The sequence below is a fragment of the Mus caroli genome, chromosome 5 (assembly GCF_900094665.2).
Source record: "Mus caroli chromosome 5, CAROLI_EIJ_v1.1, whole genome shotgun sequence".
Taxonomy (NCBI): Eukaryota; Metazoa; Chordata; class Mammalia; order Rodentia; family Muridae; genus Mus; species Mus caroli.
Window position 1 is genome coordinate 18,881,730 of NC_034574.1, and position 20,844 is coordinate 18,902,573.

The 20,844-nt window shown below is 40.9% G+C and overlaps 1 protein-coding gene and 1 pseudogene across 6 annotated transcripts in view; both read right to left on the reverse strand.

Annotated features, from left to right (window-relative positions):
- The window catches only part of Fam126a (family with sequence similarity 126 member A), a 120,859-nt gene that overhangs the window by 45,590 nt on the left and 54,425 nt on the right, over positions 1–20,844 (reverse strand). For 4 of the 6 annotated variants that reach the window (XM_029477389.1, XM_021161836.2, XM_029477388.1 and 1 more), the window contains one exon: positions 1,872–6,332. The exons of 1 other annotated variant lie outside the window; for it this stretch is intronic. In XM_029477389.1, coding sequence (XP_029333249.1) covers positions 5,758–6,332 — 575 coding nt within the window. In that variant the 3' untranslated portion in view covers positions 1,872–5,757. Of the gene's footprint in view, positions 1–1,871; positions 6,333–7,119; positions 7,418–20,844 lie in introns of those variants that run through there. One more of the 6 variants, XM_029477390.1, reaches the window with a different exon arrangement.
- Positions 18,224–18,724, reverse strand: LOC110293937 (annotated as a pseudogene).

Genomic DNA, 20,844 nt, shown 5'->3' on the forward strand with positions numbered 1-20,844 from the left:
GTTGTGGGTAGCTGGCGAGTGTCAGCCGATCCTGCGCCCTCGCTACCCTAGTGCTTTTCTGACCGGAAGAGGCTTGTCACATCTCCATTTTCAAAAGCATTGGTTTCTCATAATGTAGGCGGTCATTAAGACTTAATTGTGGGTGGTATCTGTGGGGGGCAGGAGTATATGAATGAATGAATATATGCCATTTCTGTTTGGGTTTCCACAGAGGCCAAAAGAGGGCATTAGATTCCTTGGAACTGGAGCTGGTAGAGCCAGCAGATGTAGGTGTTAGGGATCAGACACAGGTCCTATGGTAGGCAGCAAGCACTCTTAACTGCTGAGCTATTTCCTGAACCCCAAGCCCATCTGCAGACCACATTTTGAGTAAAATCAACAAACACACGTATACTGCATATATAGAATATGCATACACATTAACTACTCAACATAAATGTAATTAAATGGGCTTGCGATATATATGACATATACACACTTGTATTTTAATGGGTATGCCATATTCCAGTATATGGAATAATCGAGACATTTACAAGCAATGCTACAATGAATATCTTGCATTTTAATGTTTATTCATATGGGTCAATTTAATGCAAAAAAAGGTAGAAGAGATATAGGGTAGATTTACTATGTCAGAATACATGGGTAAAGGTTCTGCTCAATTGTTCACTCACTCATTTGTAGCAATTTACTTTCCCACCAATTATCTCAGACGCTAATGATTTCTCCAGATAAATGCAGATACTAGTTCCAATCTGTCAATCTGAAAAACTAAAGAACCATTTTATTTTAATTTAAATGAGCATACTTTTAGTATAGCAATAATAATAATCTGATTGCCAATGAAATACAATTATCTCATATTCTTCAAAACATAGCACCATTTAGTTTCATGAAAATTGTACTTTACTTTAAATTTTAACCTTATGAAATGGAATAAAGAAATTTGAAATACATGTCCATTTGACGGTACTTAGGATCCTATTTGAGTAATCGACAACCAAGAAAGAGTTGTAAGGCCTATGTTCAGGGCATGATCCCCAGCATCTGGCACCCACTCCCCGAGCATTTCAGTTTCCTCTTTTTTAAAATGGGGTGCTGTTTCCTTTTAAAGATTGTTTTGAATGCTTAATTTAAGTCACAAATCAGCCTCTGTATAATAAGGCCTACGGTAATAAACCAAGAGAAATTATAGAATGACTAGTTATTTATAGTCCTGATTAGTGGTTATAAAGTGTGCGTGTAAATATTAACAGTCAGACTCTACTAGGGGAGCCAGCTACATGCCAGGGACTCTGCAGTCACTATGAGTTCAGATTTCACTGACATAGTAATAATCTCTAAATCGTCAGGCGTTGGTTTCTACAAATCCTCTACGAAAAGTAACTCAGAAAATATTTCCTAACTTACTCCTTTGATCAGCTGGAATTATTCACACAGATAATCAACTGCCCACTAAAACAGTTCCTTTCTAATGGGGTTGGTTTCAGTAAACACATGCAGACCAGGAATGCCACTGTGACCTCCTGTAGCCAAGAAATAAATCCTGTGATGTACCCCACTGTCTGGAAACTAGCAGCGACCCAATGTGTTCCCTGTCTCCATGCCCCCACACCGAAGGCCACTTTGCTCGTGCTTCTGGTATAAGTCAGCCACCAGGCCAGGGGCCTGGCACTCAGCTTTGGATGGACACCAGTGGGGATGCTCCGTTCCAGTGCCTCATCCTGAGGCATAGTCAGGAGTGAGGGTTACGTTGGGCCAACCCCAGCAGCTTCATGTGGCTATGTCCACACAAGCTTTCTTCTGCCCCAATAGCAAGCTCACAGATTTTTATAGCAGTTTTTAGTGAATAAAATGATCTAGAAAAACACTTTTTTCTTTTAGTTTTTATTTCAACAAAACAAGAGGAAACACTTGATGTATAAAGTACTGCATATGGAGAACATTTATACAAATGTACAAAACTTCAAAGAACTCAACTCCAGTTTATTTCATACCTTAAAAATGTAAAGAGCACATAAAGATATCCAAGATTTATTCTTAGGAATGTAAACACTAGGCATACAATGACAAGTGTATTTGTGAGAAGAGTTTAGCATCACATGATCAGAAGGAAAGGCCAGAGGCAGATGGCCAGTTCCAACAAGACAGACAGCTTGGGGCCCAGAAAACACAACTGAGGCCCATGTCCACTAGCACACTTCTGCAAAAATACAAAACATCTTCAAATTGTTCACGTTCAGTCTTTTTGGATATGTGCACGTTACAAAGTACAGAAGGCAGCCCATGAGTGCTATCTGTGAAGACGAACAGTATCAAAAAGCACACATCTCCATTACCCAATGTTCTAGCACTCAGCAGCAAATGTGCAAGTGTAAACTCGTGCTCACTAAAGGACTGGGGTTTTAGCCTTTCACTCGGGTTGGGAAGACACTATTGTACATTAATTTCCATCTACAGTGCCTTAGTGCCAACATTGTGTGTTTTCGCATTGTCTCTCAGTTACAATACTTGGCACAGGCTTCTTCAGCGTGCTCTCCTTTACGGAGGTCTAATGTGCCCATGGATGTAAACATTGAGCTGCCTTACTCTAACTCTTTGCTTAAAATCATGTTTTAGAGTGTATATATTTTCCTCCATAATTTACCATTCAACATTTTAACTATGATAGTTCAAAATAGGCAAAATCCCTTTAAACTGGGATTTTTTTTTAAAATCTATTTTGACTTAAATACAGATTTCCCTTTAATTCAACTTTTTTTTAATTCAATTTTTTTTTTTTAACAACAGAATGATATTTGCAGAGTTGTTGCTTTACAATTGAAAGGGCAATGAAACACTACCTTTTCAAAACAAACCAGTCATTCTGGAATTCCTGCTCTTCCGTGCTACAGAGATGGACTTAAAGGGGTCAGGCAGTGTCCCAGACATTGCAAGGTGCTTTCTTGAGGCTCCAGGAAGTGGAAGGGTAGCAGCACCCAGCAGCTGGATCCTCTGCTTCTCTCTTCACTTGGATTGCAGAGTTTCATGCCAGGCCCAGTGTCACAGGAGTGCAAGGGTTGAGTCAATCCAAAGCCCCTATCTAGAGTTAACCATGGGGTGCCAGACCCCAGTTCTGTGTGGAATCCTCTTGGTAAAAGCTATTCCTCTGGGTCCATGAGATGCCAACACTAGCATCTTAATAGAAACAAGCCTACAAAGCCACACCACTTCTCACCTTTGAAAGATGAGTAGGAAAGTGACTAGAACAGCTGTCGCCACAGGTGACAGCATCCAGCTTTGGCAGCTGGTATGAAAGCCCCTGATGTACACAATCCTTACTTGAAATAGTATCAAAAGTAGTATAAAAGAACTTTACTGTTCATGTAACACCACACCCCAGGAAATCAATTGATGTAAATCATTTGGAGCAAACCAGACTCATTCCACTGTGTAAGCTGTTACAGAGTTTGTAAAAGAGGGTGGACGTGTGTGCAACTGTTCTGCTGTGTCCCATCTAACAGTTCAAGAACAAAGAGGGGCTTTCCTACGTAAAACCTGCAGCATCTGCAGCATCTGCAGCGCTGGGTTTATTTATTACCAACAAGAGAAGCAAAGGATACTACATCTTTATTACAGAAACAAATGAGAAGTGGGAATTTAAAATGAGAGTCTCTAAGAAGTCGCATGTCAATGTTATTAGAAAGCTACTTGGTTATCAAAAACTATGACAATTGTGACGACCTAGAATCTAATACCCGTGCTTGAGGGTTGTGAGACCACTGAGGACCCTACATTAGACCAGTAGTTAGCACTCTGAAACTGTCTTCACTAAGACGGATGGATACTAGCATCCCTAGTTTAAAAGGTCAGCTCTGATTTACTAGTAGGTCTGCCCCCGAAATTTTGAAGTTTTATTAAGATACCAGGTGACACCAGTGGTCTTTGGACCACACAAGTAGCAAATGTCTACAACAATATCAAAATGAGGTTTCATTATGGTGGCTGAACATTATTCTGATCTCTTGTTTGTGCCAGCTAATGTTTCTTTAAACTTACTCTATGCTTAAGTAAGCACTTCAACTTGCCTAATGACAATCTTTAAATTTCTTCTTAATAATATCAACACTGTTAGTAACTATGTTTAAGAAAAGTTCTTAAGGAATTACAAAAAGACAACAGGAAATTCACAGTGACATTTTACAAACATTTCAACTGTATACAAGATTACTATTAAATTATTCCAATTATCAATTTTACTGTCTAGTTACCTTAAAATTGATGAGGACAATTTAAGCCAGCAGTTTGTTCTGTTACTGAAACTAAAATGTTAAGCTCATTTATGCTAAAAAGCATAGGCCTTGGATAATCAGGTTTAAACTAGGAGGTAAGCATTTAAAAAATGTATCTCAAGTGTAAAAATGCTTTGCACTCTGCAACCCATGCAGCTTTCTCATCTCCATGAGCTGGACCCATGTGGTTTGAGACGGGACCACTATCATGTTCTGTGAGCACAGAGAGAGGCCACGGGTAAGGAGGCCTCAGTGTGCTAAGTCAGGAAAGCCGAGAAGTAGACAACGTCCCAGGCTTCCCCACTGACCCTGCTCCTCTCATGCCCCAGTGTAGCACCACAGCATATGCACCTCACAGGAGCGTCAGCCAACCGAGCAGACCACAGGCACCAAGCCTGGGTGTCCATCTAGAGGACACAGAGTTTAGCTTCTGCCTTACCACATTTCTTACTGCTTGGTTGGCAGGAGTGGGTGGTAGCTGAATTCTTTCTACATCATAACAAGAATACTTAAAGCTCACAAACAAGAAGTGCACTCTTTCTTATGTTAAATTCAAGAACAAACACAAGCCACCCGTAAGCTAACGCACAAATGTCCTCTGCCCACACCTACTGTTTTCTTTCACCACATTTTGTGGATGAAACATGAACTAGTTTCCTTCATTCACAGACATTTACTATTAAATACATGCTTCATTCTGGTATCTCGGGAGCTGTGCTACAAGATTTACAGGGGTTTTCAGGAAGTCTTCTATGATGTGTGCTCTGACCACTAAAATACAAACTAACTAGGATTTCCAAAGCAGCACAGTCCAACAGCGTTATGGCTGGTTACACTTTAGACACTGAACGGGACTTTCATGCCTGCAATCCAGATCACACACTTCAGAACGTCACCTACTAGCAATCTCACTTTTGCTATTTAATGTTCTAAGGACTGCAACAGAAATTCTCCCAGCTTCCCCTTGCAACTGTCCTGCCAGGTAACTTGCAGTGTGGAGCATACTGTCCCATCCTAAGCATGATGTGGTCAGAGCTCGTAGCATCCCCACTGCTCTCACGTGAGGCTGTTTTCTCACATGTCTGTTGAGCAGCATGGCTTCATGGACTCGCTCCTCCCCCTGGGCTCTACAGCCCAGTCCTCTCACAGAGACTCTCTTTGACTTCCCAGGGCAAATACACAACCACTAAAAAACAAGGTATTAAAAATAACCTCACTGAGGACGTTAACAATAACAAGTAACAGGAAAGGAGAATACAAGAATAAAGAACTTAAACCAGGGGGAAAAGAGTTCCCAAGAAATAACCAGACCACATCTCAGCTTACTGCAAACTAGACATTATTCCCTTCATAGTCAAAGGGGAGCCTTCAGAATTCAAGACCCCAGCCTCCTGCCAGGACCAGGCATGAAGGACTCAGTGCTTTCATAAGGGAGCAAAGCCGTCTCTCCAGCTTCACTGGCTACAGGAGAGAAGTGAGTGACACGTTACTCTGCAGACAGAGTGATGCTAATACTAGGAGGTCCCTGCTGGCCAGCTTGACACTTCACTGCAAGTTCAGTCCTTTCTGACACATAAATAAGCTTTTCTTCTTGGAGACTACAGGCAGAAAATCTATTGGCATCTGCTCCAGCAACACAGCCAATGGCGGGAGAAGGGCTACGTGGGACTGGGGCACCACTGACTTGTTCAAAGGATTTACTAAATACAGTGGCTGCAGTCTTAGCCAAGCCTTGGCTGCTGGGCTTGGGCAGGGACTGGCTGGAGGTCAAGGTCAGTCTCTTCAGAGAGAGAAGCTCAAGGTTCTCGCTCTGGGCTCTCTGGGTTTGCTTGCGAGCAAAGTGATCTCTGCAAGACTCCCCTGCAGTTTCTCTCTCCTTTGCTCCAGTTTTGCTTCCTCCTGACCGTCTCTGGTTCTTTCCTACACTTGTCTTGTTACTACAATTGTGACTACTGTTTGATAGACCCGACTGGCTGGTGCTAGATGCAGCCCTGGAATAAAATCCCTCGTCAACTTCAGTTATGTCCATCAGTTCTTCTTGACCTGTTAATTCTGTATCTCCTAAACAAAGAAATGACAAAGATTAATTAACATTAAATATCTTAAGTAACTTTTAAAAGAGTAATACCAAATCAATTACATTTCAATCAATACCTTAGCAGAATTTCTTAAAGCAATAGATTACAGGACAAAAATCAAAGGATAAGTTGAAATATTTTATAAATGTCAAAACACACTCATTGTAATTAAATGACAGTGATTTAGAGTATATTAAACCACAAGCATGCTGTAAACTACCCACTACAGTTTTATGAAGAGTTCTCCTATATGCATGCAAAGAGCAGAAGCAATTAGAAAGGTCAGACATTAAATGCTGGTTATGACCTCTGTATCGTAGCTCCTACTAATAAACTTAAGTTAAAACAGAAATATATGCAGAGAGGTTTTTTAGGAAGGTTGTGTTCTCCATTCTAGATACTCTTAGAATATATATCATAATATATATATATATATATATATATATCATGTATATATATATCATATATACACTGTAACTATCACAAGCTCAAAACTTGTTAAAAGTCTATATACATTACCCTTCATATTTATGAAAAGTCATTTTAGTTCCAAAACTTAAGCAGAAAATTACTTCAGAAGCAAATTTCTGCCTCAGTTTCTCTAACAAATTCCTGCTACTACATAGGGTGATCATTCTGAAGAGCATTAAAGGTCGTTGAGAAATTACGATGCAAATTCATGCACTTTATCAGATGACATGCAAATCGTCTGTGACTGTGCAACTGTCGAGCGCGCACATAGCATGCACGGTGCCCCTGCCTCAAGGTACCTTGGGCTGCGGCTACAAAGCGTCTGCTAAAACTGCACTCTGCCAGCTGTGGACATTCCATCCTCCATCATTTTTCTTACAGATTTTTGCCTCCTGAGTTCGGGCAAGCCTCTGCTCTCACTCCTAGGGTCTGTGGCTGTTTCCTGCACACCCTGCATATGCTGGGCGTCAATGTCTCCTAGAGCTCTGCCTTTTTCCCCATTCCCGGTCCTCTCTCCGGACACATGTGTGACACTAATCTCAGGAATGACAAGGACGCCCGCTTCAGCAGCAGCAGCACAGCTGCTTTCAGGTTGCTCTAGGATTGAAGATGATCAGACAAAATGATGGCTGAAGACAGAACAAAAGAAAATGCCAACCAAACAACAAAACAAAACAAAAAACCAAAGAGAACAAAACTGGATGATTGAATGGTATAACTTAAAGCCAAACACGCACACTGTCAGTCCCTTCATTTACAATCCTGCGGCAGCACAGGAGCCCAGTGAGCATCAGTTCACTTTCTGTATTTTCAGACACATTTTACATGGAATATGAAACACATTTTTTTTCACAAAGGAAAACAGAATGCCTTTTAAAAATATTGTAATCAACTAAATTTACATAAACTTTAGGTAAAAGCCCCAAAATTATAGGCAAAAACTCTGGCTCTTGTCAAAAATGATAACCAAAGCAATTAGAAAGTCCCCTTTGTACACTTCAAACCTTATTTTTTATTAGACTACATCCAGTCTGACTTAATAATCAACCATGATAATTAAGGTACTGCTTATTCAATCATGCCTTGGTGCTTAGCAACCCTTCTTGTCTCACACACTCAGAATCTCAAACATCAGTAACATTTATATGCTTAAGGTAGAAATAAGCAGTCCATTTCTTCAGGTTCCTATTGAGACTATACATTTTGATGTGCTACAATGAAGAAAAATGAAAACAAGATATGAAAAGCCGACTGGTTCTCAGTTTACCCTGAAAACAGCCTCAGTAATTCAAACAAATGAACAAAACTCATAACTAGTAAATATCTATAAAGATAACTTTATTCTGTGCCTTAAATATAAAAGGTTTTAAAGATCTTAAGTAAATATCTATAATAAGTAGTAAAAATAACACAAATATGAAAAATAGACCAGTGGTGAAATTTAAACTCCATAACAACAGACAAAACAACCAAAACCAAGAACACTGTATACCCATTAAGATGTAGCACACAAATCTGTTGAGAAAAATGACTTTGTTTGCGGAGCTAGAATCGTCAAACCCTTATGAATTTTGCTAAGGTCTGCTAAACAGCATGACATAGTAAAAGAACAGAGGCCACAGCTGCACATATCCAGGGAGGCCAAGCTTTACTGCACATCTTGGCCATCCTGGAGCCTTCCAGGTGCCCATTTTCACCACAGCAACCTGATTCATCCATAGGATGAAGTAGTTTGGGCACTACACATCTTGAGCTCCCAGGTGACTAGCTTGCAGCTGTTTAGAAATCAACGCTCTGCTCTGAATCCTTCACAGTTTGAAAGTGGATTCCCACCTGGGCCCTGACTGCCACGGCTAGCCACAGGGAACACTTTCCATCTCCTTGAAGCTCCTGTTGCCCTGCATCCATGATCCTAACCTGATCATGTCCGATTTGTCTCCTTAGCCGGGGCCTCACATACCCAGTACCTCATTCTCAGGCAGGCTGAGGCTAGTGGGCTTTAGAACCCCGCTGTTCCTGTGTGTGAAACCACTAAGCCTATGCCCACTTTCCAACAGCTACTTTCAAAAGCAAGGGCAAATCAGTTCTTATCATGGTGTGTGGCAGGGGTTATGGCAACACAGAGCAGTCACCATGACACTGTTGGGTGGCAGCCAAGACTTGTTCACTTATACTGTAGAAACCACTTCAAGAAAGAAAATTACAAAGACATTCAGTTCAGAGGGAGAATAAAAAATGTTGGCAGTTACCAGGGCATAAAAACAAAAACAACAACAACAAAACAAACAAAAACCAACCAACCAACCAAAAAAATCTCCAAAAGTAACTAATATGTAAGTTTTATAGAAAAAATTTAAAAGATGCATATAGGTGTTCTAACAGAATAAGGGATACTCAACAGCACTATTTTTTAAAGCACATTCTTACATATTACTCTATAATATTCTTAAAACAACATGGCAGTGAGACTCTGAAGTGGACCATTTAATTAATCCCCATTTGTTAAGAGGAAACTGCAGTTCAGTAAGTGCTGAACGGTGTAAAGCACAGGTTACGAAACGAGACGTTTAGTTTCAAATGTCCATCCATCCACACAGGGAATTCTAACTCAATTTGTCAGAACCAACTTGACGCAAACATTCTCTAACATCTCCCAACAATGCTGAATTTATCTGTTTAGATTCTTGGTCATTTCAAAGAAGGCAAATAATTGACTTTGGCTGAATAAAGAGTCACAGTAAACACATTTCAGAAGAATACCTGAAGATTTATAACTCAAGGTCAGTTTGTTTTTATTTTTAATTGGTTTTATTTGTGAAAATATGCTGATGGAAGTTAATGGTTTAAAAATGTTGATTCACCAGTAGAAATTTGCAGGGAATCAGAAATGGGAGAAGGATATTTGTAAAGCGAAGCTAGCAGATGAATTGTTAGTCACTCTCAGGACAGAGGTCAGGGGCTGAGCAGAGAGGAAATCATGAAATTAAATGTAACAATAAACTCCGATTAAATGAAATGTGGTTGTTCTAAAGGAGCTGAAATGTCTGCGTACTCAGTAAACTCACAAAAAGAAAAACATGTTATTCTGGAAACAGCAAGAAAGAAAAGATAACTCTTCGGAAGATCAGACAGTGAAGAAACAGGACGATATAACCCAGTGCTTAGTACAGAATCCTTTCCTTACTGTCTCTTCAGCATTTTCTCCCGTGAGACTCTTGTGACTGAGTCCCTTGTTCCCCAGCATGTTGGACTGGCCGCCTGGGCCTCCCCAATAGCTGGAAGGCACATCTCACTTCCTCAGAAGCCTCCTCAATGAAGACTTCCCTGTCGCCCCAACAAAGGTCTCAGCATCCCTACTACATTTCATATGCCTTCTCTTCTACTCTGCTTCTTTAAACATCACTTATAACAAGCTACAGTTACCTTGTCTGCCTAGTTGTATATTCTACACAGATTAAGCTTTGTTTGGCCACTGTTAAATGCCTAATACAAGTTTAGCAGAGAGTATTACTGGTTAGTGTCTTTTTAAAATGTTTATTCTGTATGTACAGGTATTTCTCATGTACACACACACGCACACACACACACACACACACATATGCACTACCTTTGTGCCTAGTGCTGTGTGGGCTAGAAAAGGGCTTCCAATCCCCTGGAACTGGAGTTAACATCTCCTGAGCCCTAATAAATGTACTTCTTAATTAACTGAATGAATCTCTATTACATGATTATAAATCAAGATGAAAATATAGAACATATGAAAAAGGTAAGCTTGGAAAATGTTTCTTCCAAATTTTAGTCAGTCAAGTAACTCACAGCTTAAGATAATATTTTTAGGTGGTAAAAAGAACAAAAGTTCGCCGGGCGTGGTGGCACACGTCTTTAATCCCAGCACTCGGGAGGAAGAGGCAGGCAGATTTCTGAGTTCGAGGCCAGCCTGGTCTACAAAGTGAGTTCCAAGACAGCCAGGGCTACACAGAGAAACCCTGTCTCGAAAAACAAAAAACAAAAAACAAACAAACAAAAGAACAAAAGTTCACTGTTTCAGAAAAATGAAATAGGCATTTCTAAATGTAGGTTTGTTACAATCCTTAGTAACATCAGAAATCTTTTATAAACTAGTTCATTTTTATTATGTTATACAAAAAACTGACATTTATAACTAGAGAGAGATAATTCTTTCTTTAAGAAGATTACATAGGAGATGTTTTAAGGGAATATAAATTATATAACTAGAGAGTTGCTTTTCCTTGGAACTCAAAAATGTATGCACAGGACATCATGATTAATTTATATCCATGAAAAGAAATATTTACAATTGATTTCAAATAATTTGAAAAAAATTGAAATATCCAAATAGGAATTTCCCTGAGGCTGTTTTATTTTATAATGTCTATGTACATAAGCACTCTTCATATACAGAGATACAGAGAGTTAAAGACTACTTGCGTAGGATGAGCAAGCTGCCTTAGGGAAAGGCACTTGCCATGCAAGCCTAGAATCTGAGCTTGAAACCCAGACCCTATGGTAGGAGAGTCAACTCTACAAATTGTCCTCTGACCTCCACATGGGCACTATGGCATGTAAGTTCCCCCTTCCCTCCACACACATGTACATATATACGCAGGTGCGCGTGCACACACACACAGACACTTTATAAACATTTAAAATTTAAGAATAGCTAAGTTTTTCTTTGTTGGAGTGTCTATTTTAGGACAGAATCTTGCTGTATAGTCCAGGCTGGCCTCAAACTTATGGTTCTCCTGCCTCAGCCTCTGGAGCAGCTGGAGTTCCAGACCATTCCTGGCCACGGTCACTTTTAATAGACAAGTTCAACTTTATTTTCAAAGGCAACTCAAATAATTTTGTCCTAAACATTTCTTCTGATTTTCAAAAAAAAAAAAAGAGGATTGAATTACAAAAATCACAAAAACTAGTCATGAAAACTATGATTTTTGTCAAACATAGCTTCATAAGCTCAAATATCTCGTCTACCTGCACCCAAGAAACAATCTTAGGCCCTGTGCTTATTGGCCTTATAGTTGCTCTATTTATTAAAGGTAACAATTTTAATAAAAATAATTTAACTATTTGTAGGACTTACACATTTTGTATCCAAATTACCTTATGAGTTAAAGTATGTTATGCTCCTGAACTTCCTTGTGAAATAATAAGCCACCATTTACAGAACCCACTGAGTCACAAAGCTTTGACAGCAACTGTGACAAGTACTTTAAGCCCCAAAGAGCCATACACATCCTTTACAACTAATGCATATGCAGTCAGAAATGGTAGAAGGTGCCTGAGCAACTCCTACTCCTTAAAACCATCTCTCTTTAAAAAAAGACTGATTTATTCATTTAATGTATATGAGCACACTGTTGCTGTCTTCAGACACACACTAGAAGAGTGCATTGGATCCCATTACAGATGGTTGTGAGCCACCACGTGGTTGCTGGGAATTGAACTCAGGATCTCTGGAAGAGCAGTCAGTGTTCTTAACCACAGAGCCATCTCTCCAGCCATAAAACCATCTTTAATGATTATAATGTATTATATCCAATGGTGAATATTTTTTATGTATTTACTAGGTTGTACCTTAAAGTATTTGTCTTAGTCAGGGTTTCTATTCCTGCACAAACATCATGACCAAGAAGAAAGTTGGGGAAGAAAGGGTTTATTCAGCTTACACTTCCATACTGCTGTTCATCACCAAGGAAGTCAGGACTGGAACTCAAGCAGGTCAGAAAGCAGGAGCTGATGCAGAGGCCATGGAGGGATGTTCCTTACTGGCTTGCTTCCCCTGGCTTGCTCAGCCTGCTCTCTTATAGAACCAAGACTACCAGCCCAGAGATGGTCCCACCCACAAGGGGACCTCCCCGCTTGATCACTAATTAAGAAAATGCCTTGCAGGTGGATCTCATGGAGGCATTTCCCCAACTGAAGCTCCTTTCTTTGTGATAACTCCAGCCTGTGTCTAGTTGACACAAAACTAACCAGTACAGTATTATTTATAATAGGAAAAATTAGAAGCAAAGTATTCAATATATGGGTACAGGTAAGTAAATGACAAGTTATCAACTCAATGTAGCATATATATTATGTAGCCATTAAAATAACTACAGCAGGATTACTGGAACTTAGAAAACATTTAAATTGTTAAACAAAACCAAAGCACCAAACATTTAAAATATAGTACAATTATGAAAACAATATACACATATGAAAGCATAGAATGAAAATCCCAACTGACTGGATTATAGATGAGCAAATAACACCCTTCCTATTTCCATAAAGCAATCAGAAAAGGGGCAAATCGCTCACCCTGAAACTTTTCCAATCCTCCACTCATCAGCCATGGATGTACTGAGCACCTATGCTGTGTGAGCCATTGTTTTAGGCACTGAGAAGCCAATGGCAAACATAACAGACACCAGACCTTCCTACTATGCAAGAATTAAGAAAGGCAAATTTGAAAGGGGCAAGGCTACTTCAGATGGTGGTTTGGGAGGCTGCTTTGTGGAAGCTGAGACTTGAAGGATGAAGGGGTGCTGGCTACATAGCAATCTGGAACAAGGAAGATTGCCAACTGGTAAGGCTGCTTGCTATTCAAATTTCAGCCAAACATCCCAAAGAGTTAAGTCAAAGGCTCGAAGGCAGAAATGGCTGAATGTTCAGGGTTAGAAGGAAGGACGAGTGAGTCCCAGTGGAAATGCTCAGCCCCTTCAGCTTGCCTGGCAAGCTTTTTACCTGCTGAGCTATTTCCCCAGCCTCTGAATCTTTTTATCATTCCCCCCCCCTTTTTTTTCATCTAAGAAGACAGTACTTAAGCACTAAGCAAATTATGACATGGACCACTTTTGCTGATATTTTTGTAACATAATTACAATTCTCTTTGAACTATGTTATCTTGCTTAGCTTTAAGTATCATGGTATCCAATAAATAAAAATATTTTATAAACCAAAATTATATATTAAAAAAAAGTAAACTGCTTGCTGTAATAACTTGTGACTGTACTTTCTTTGGGCTCAATATATTTAAACTGTATCAACCTGATTCTTCCATATAGTAAAACATTCTAATATCTTCAAGGCATTTGCTTTTGGTAATCATGTTAGAAAATGTAAAAATACATATTACTTCTTATTTATAATTCCTTTTCACAACCTTAAAAGCTTGTAATCATCTAAATTGTATGTCAAAATAGTTTAGAAGTAGTGCTAATTGAAAGTATCCAAATATGTTGGTACCTAAGAGGCTGAAGAAGGGGCCTTCTGAGTTCGAGGCCAACCTGGGCTACTACATAGATTCTTCCTCAAGCTTAATCCCTCCCACCTCTGAAAGGAAACGAAACTATTGCTAGCATTAAGCATTTAGCATGTGCTAGAGCCACAAGCAGGGTCACGCTCAGAAGCTCCACTTTAGAAATATGATTTTCATTCTTTTTTACTGTCAACACTTTCCTGATGCAAATGGTTTTAACTGTAAATAACCAAGAACACAAGTGGGATCTATTTCCTATTTTGACATTAACAAGATGAAGTAAGATACGAGGTATTAAACAGTTAAAATATACTCATTCTAACAATGGCATGTCAAGTACTAGTGGGCACCTCCCACCTCCACAGGAACAACAGCAAACAGACATGCTGTCCAAGTTCTGTAACATGTGCATGCTTTCATGCTTGCTAGCACTCTCAAACTAAGCACATTCATTTCAAGTTGAGAAAATTCAAATTTTAAGTTTTAGAAAAGGACTATTATTTGAATGGCAAATTATCCAATGTAAATTTACCAAGAACACAATTGCTGGATAGCTAACAAAGCAATTCTTATAGAACGAAATCAACCTTTGGCCGATTTAAACTCAGCCTTTATGTAGCACTTCAAAGTATACAAAATGCTCTTTACTTACTGCCCCCTTGACTGGACAGACACACAGAGGAAAGGGGACAGAGATGATGACGACTTGGGGGTTCAGTGGATCTTTAGATATTAGCTGACAAAGTTTTCCATGCTCATTATTTGCAACCACTTGTCAGTCCCCTAACTTAATTAGGGGACTTAGATAAAATGGAAGTGTGATTTCAGTAACCATTTTCAAAGAATGGAAAATAGCTTATGTTGTTCCCATGTGGGTAATTTTTTTTTAAAGTGGAGGAAGAACGACTCACAATGGTGTTGGTTGTGGTAAACAAATAAAGACAGGAGAATTACTGCTCTGGGAGAGAGAGCTGTGAGAAGGGAGCCAGGTGAGAAGGACAGGCAGGGCTGGTGAGATGGCTCAGTGGGTAAGAGCACCCGATTGCTCTTCCGAAGGTCCAGAGTTCAACTCCCAGCAACCACATGGTGGCTCACAACCATCTGTAACGAGATCTGGCGCCCTCTTCTGGGGTGTCTGAAGACAGCTACGGTGTACTTACATATAATAAATAAATAAATCTTTAAAAAAAAAAAAAAGAGAGAGAAGGACAGGCAGTAAGTGGAATCACAGTGCCTGCAGCTCTGGGGTCAAGGTCAGAGGTGCACAGCTGCCACTAGTTTCACAGACACTCACAGGACCACAGAATGAGGTGCAAAGACATGCTGTGTTTTCCTTTTCTTCCTATCTTTATTTTTTTTTTAAAGAAAATATTTCCCTCACCCAATACCAGATCAGGTAAAAGGGTCCTATTACGACTGCCTTCCGAAAGACCCAACAAGCAGCTGAAAGAGTCAGATGCAGTTATTTGCACCCAACCAATGGGCAGAAGCTGCTGATCCCTGTTGTTGAATTAGGTAGCGAAAGGCTGGAAGAAGCTGAGAAGGGCGATTTTATAGGAGGCCCAGCAGTCTTAATTAATCTGGACCTCCGAGATCTTTCAAATTCTGGACCACCAAACAGACAGCATATGCCAGCTGATATGAGACCCCCAACACACATACAGTGGAGGACTTCCAGGTCTGTGTTCATTCAGAGATGAAGCACCTAACCCTCAACCGACTGGAGGCCCCAGGGAGTTCAGAGGTCAGGTGGGGAGGGGAGGAGGTGTGGGATGTGGAGCAGTCGGAGAGTGGATGGGGAAGAATGGGGAATGAAATATGGAGTGTACAAAATAAATTAAAAATAAAATTAAAATTTTTTAAAAGAAAATATTTAAGTAAAATTGCCCTTATTGATTTTTTTAAAATAATGCTACTGCTTTTATAAATATCTTAGCTTATCTTTCTTACCGGAATTTTCATTTTTTGAGTATTTTTATCATTACAACCTATTTATCTTAAAGTTCCTCTCTTTAAGTGTACTCTTATTTTTCTTCTTCTACTTGCCTTTTATTTTTTACATAGCCCTCAACATATAAGTGCTTTAAAAATCTATGTTTGAAAAATATACTTTTGCCTTGAATTACCCACCACCACAAAATCCAGGAAACAACTGGCTTGGACAGTTAAATTATCATCAGATAAATAAGGACAATAGCCATGAGGTTATAAAAAGTCAAAGCAGGAACTGTGCACTCTAAGTCCATTTCCACATTTAAGCGCAGACACAGACTGAGTCATTACAACTTTCCCAGAGACTTGAAGAACTTGAAAGACACAACACTGAACTAAGCTGATTCATTACAATATTAAACTCACCAAGTAAAAAATGTGGCGATCAGGTCAACATGCAATTAGTTGTGTAATACATTTCTTTAAAAAGAAATGTTACTACTGTTACTACTCCACTGTGTTGAAATCAGGAGGAATTATGATCATATGTGAACCTGGGCCTTCAGGCCACTGTGGTGCTGCTGACAGTGGGTGACGGAAGACATCTGGGTCCTGGAATGCCAGCAAATGTTAAGATGAAAGTAGGTGCTACCTTCATTAGGACATTTCCCATAGCAATATGAGCCGTGGACAATTCTTGAGGAAAGGAACGCCACACTCATTTCAGAGCATCCAGAAGTAATTTAAATGGTCCAAAATAAATAATAAAAAACAGACCATGAGTTTGGACTAGAAGAATAGTTTGTACTAATAGTAGAAGAGAATCCATGTGATGACTTGCTTAAATTGAATGTCTTTGTTTGCTATGTGTAATCTTTGATGACTCTGATACACATACAAACCACTATGCCTACACAGCTTACCTGAGTGATAAAAAAGGAAGGAAAGTCATAAAGAAAGCCCTGCCTGCCTGCTCAGTGGGAGCAGCCCCCACCCACTCCTTCCTCTAGCCTGGTGTAAAAGGAGGGATAGACAGCAGCAAGGACACGAAAGTGCACAACAACAAGCCAAGGTCAGCCACGAGTCACACATCCTTCTGATGAGCTTGAGAGTCACCTGGGACACTGGCCTCTGACGGATGCTTGTCTTCTAGGTTACAGAGTGGAAACCCACCCACTCTGGGTAGCAGCATGCCCTGCACTGAGGCTAAGTGGAGGAAAGAAGCTGAGCGAGCACGCTCCATATGTCTTCTTCCTAGCTGCCTTGCCTGCACTCCTGCTATGTGATGACTGCACCTTCCAACTGTGAGCCAAAAGAAACCCCCTTTCCTTAAATATGTTTTCAGGGTATTTTTGCACAGCAACTGTGGTGTTTTGAATTGGCGGGATGTGGGTTTCTGTATTTATTTATTTATTTATTTATTTATTGTTTTTCTTTGGGGGTTGGTTGCAAGGGTGGAAGGTGGCTAAGAACAGACAGGGAGATAATGAAAATAGGTTCATATATTTGAATGCTTGGTGTCTGGTGGGCGGAAAGGTTTGGGATTATGAAGTGTGGCCTTGTTTGAGATGAGTCACTGGGAGTGAGTGGGCTTGGAGGTTTTAAAGCCCATGCCATTCCCAGTAAGCTCTCTCTCTGTGTCCCTCCCTCCCTCCTCCTGCTTGTGGATCAGATGTGAGCTCTTAGCTACTCCCCAGGACCTTGCCTGCCTAACCGCTGCCATGTTCCCCATGAAGATCACGGACTCCAGCCTTTTGGAATTGCAAGACTCCAGTGAACTCTATCTTCTATACGTGGCCTTCATCATGGTGTCTCCTCCCAGCAACAGAAAAGAACTAAGACAAAGCTCAACAGAAAAGATATGCTTTAGGCCTTGTCACATGTGGAAAACAGAAGGAGTCAGGACAGAAGCAGGTGATTCCTTACAGTGAGTGCTGCTTTTCCTGCTCCGTCCAGGCTCCATCATCACTCGTGCATGGTTACAAAGCCCTAGCCCTTCCTCCCATGGGGATGGCTGTGGCAGAATGGGGAGATGAGCTGAATGGAGCGCTTACCCAGGATCCCATCAAACACAGGCACTCGCAGTCTTCAGTCATGACCTCAAGTGACCTCCACAGTACTATGCTTCGGAAACATGACAATGCAGAATGGCCACTGTGGGTCACGCTGGGATCTACATGTCCTTTCATACTGTTTCTTTCTTTCTCTTTTTTTTTTTTATGAATGAGGCAATTTATTAACCCAGCATCCTTTGTTCTAATGCTTCTTGTTGGCAGCTGCCACCTGTCCAGCGATCCTGTCCAGATCTCTCTGTCCCTGAGGTGTTAGCTTACGGCCCCCATCTTGGTCCTTTTCCACCATTTTCAGCCCCTCCAGGGCTTGGAGGACCCGGCGGGCACACTCTTAGAGCCTCTGCTGAAGTGACTGGGTCTGACACCATTTCTCTGCTGTCCTCCATAGATCTTGGTCATGGAACCAACCCCAGCACCACCTCGGAGGTACAGGTGCCGTGCTGTGGAAGCAGCTCCTGTGTAGAACCAGTTCTCATCATATGGGGCAAGCTCTTTATGTTTGGCCAGCTTGACTGTGTCCACCCATTCGGGGACTTTCAGCTTCCCGGACTTTTTGAGGAAGGCTGCCAGAGCTCTGATGAACTCCTGCTGGTTAACGTCTTTTACAGTAACTCCAGGCATCATGCGGCCTCCGTGCTGCCAGCCAGGGGAAAGGCTCATACTGTTTCTTAAGAAATGTTTTACTTTGATTTTGTTACAGAAAATACAATATGTAAAATTTTACATATGAAGAAAATTTTAAATCTACTTTTAAATCGAGGATTGTCTATATACTTAAGAAGTATACAATGATAACCATCCTCTCCACAAGAAACCACTGCCTGTTCGAAAGCAGAACAATAATATGTCCAGGCAGAAATCACAGACATGCAGAAACATGGAAACTTCCTGAGCAATGCTTCCCTGGGAACATGTGGTTTCCACGTGGCTTGGGTGCTGGGTGCTAGGTAAGCCTAGTGTGGCAGTGTGTGAGGCAGGAGATCCTGCAGAAGTGGGGCCCAGTGCAAGGTGTTTAGGGTATTTGGTTACTGCAAAGGAAACACAGGAAGCCAGAATAAAGATTAAGACTAACTATCCTTGAGAAGGATGCTACAGCCTACCTATAAAGAGTCAACTAAGACTAAGCAAGTACCATTTATTACAGCCCAGTGGATGGGAGTCATTCACATCCCAGAGAGTAAGAACTCAGGCGCTGCAGCCCACACTCTAACTGCTCATGAGTGTGCCTCTTTTCTTTTGATAGTCCATTCTCTTTTATATCCTCAATTATGACACTTTTGCTATCATAAACAGGAGGCACTCAAGTGCAGTGAAGCTGAATAAACATAAAGGAACAGGCAATACAAGGGCTACTTGAATGAAGTTGTAGCCTGAGACAGTCTGCAAGGGGCAACCAAAACAGAACCTAGATCCACAAGGGCATCAGAGACCCAATATATGGAAGGACTCTTTTTTCTTGTTTTGGTCATTTTTTTTCCTACAAAATGTTTCTGAAAAATAATGTCCATCTCGTTAAAGGATATGTATCTCTTTCTTGTAAATCCAAAACTGCACGCCCGCACAGTCACTCACTCTCACACACACACACACACACACACACACACACACACACACTCGAGGGAGCTTCAATATTTCTCATGTTTGAATTGTACAACCCACATCCCCCACCCACTCCCCATGTAACCACTGAGAAGGAAGGCAGAAGCGCCTGAGAACCCGCTCTTGCACGCCTCTGCTCTGCAGCGGGAGTTTGGGAGTGCTCGAGGGGCCAGTGCAGCCCAGTCTGCTGCATCTGCGCCTGCTTTCACATGGTGAGGGGTTGTTCACTAAGTTACTTTCCTTCTATAGTTTATTCTCATTTAACAGCATAACTTCACTGAAGAAATGGTTTGGACTCGGCATGTTTAAATGGATTTTGTATGCATTTTGTAGTTGCCTAATAGCAAATATCACAAACTCTTTTATGACTCCCTATTGGACCTTGAGGACTCACAGAGTAATTTTAAAAATGAGTAGATCAGCAATGGCCCTTGGTTAAACAGTAACATCACCCTCTTTTCCGGCATATTCTTTCAGAGTGTCTGAGGGGAAGTGGCAAGCCTTCTCAGTCAGGATCAGTTTTCTATGTTACAACCTGTTACATCCTTCCCTTTCCCTTTCCTCTGTGGACCACGGGAGCGCAACTATGGCACAGTCTCCCTGACTGAGTTGCCACTTTCACTTCAGTGCAGAGGAGGAAGAAAGCGGAGCTGGTCCCTTAACCACGTGCACGGAGCACACACGGAGCACACACGGAGCAAAGAAGTGCTGACGGTCATATTTTAGAAAGGTGGTGTTACTCGTCTGGCTCTTGCTCCTCTTGGTTAGAGAGGAGAGAAGGTATAACAGGAAGAAGGGATGGAATAAGGAGGAGATTAAAGGAGAAGAGAGGGAAGTGGCAAAGAACGGGGATGCATGGCGAATGCAGTTAACTTCCAGCAACACTTTAATACAGTAAAATAAAGCAGGTAAGAAAGAAAACTAATATAATCTTGAATGAAAATGAATTTGTAAATTAGAAATGTCTAGTGTATCGACAGCATGGCACTCTTTACCAGGGAGTTCCGGCAGAATGGAAGGTCACTGGTGGGTACTTCTACTCCAACATGAAAACCTTGCATTGTAGAATGCCTGACTGAGCAGGAGACTGTCTGCGACTGCATACAGCGACCAAGACTGGCAACCTAAAGTGCCTTCCTGCTCTACTGCAATAAGTA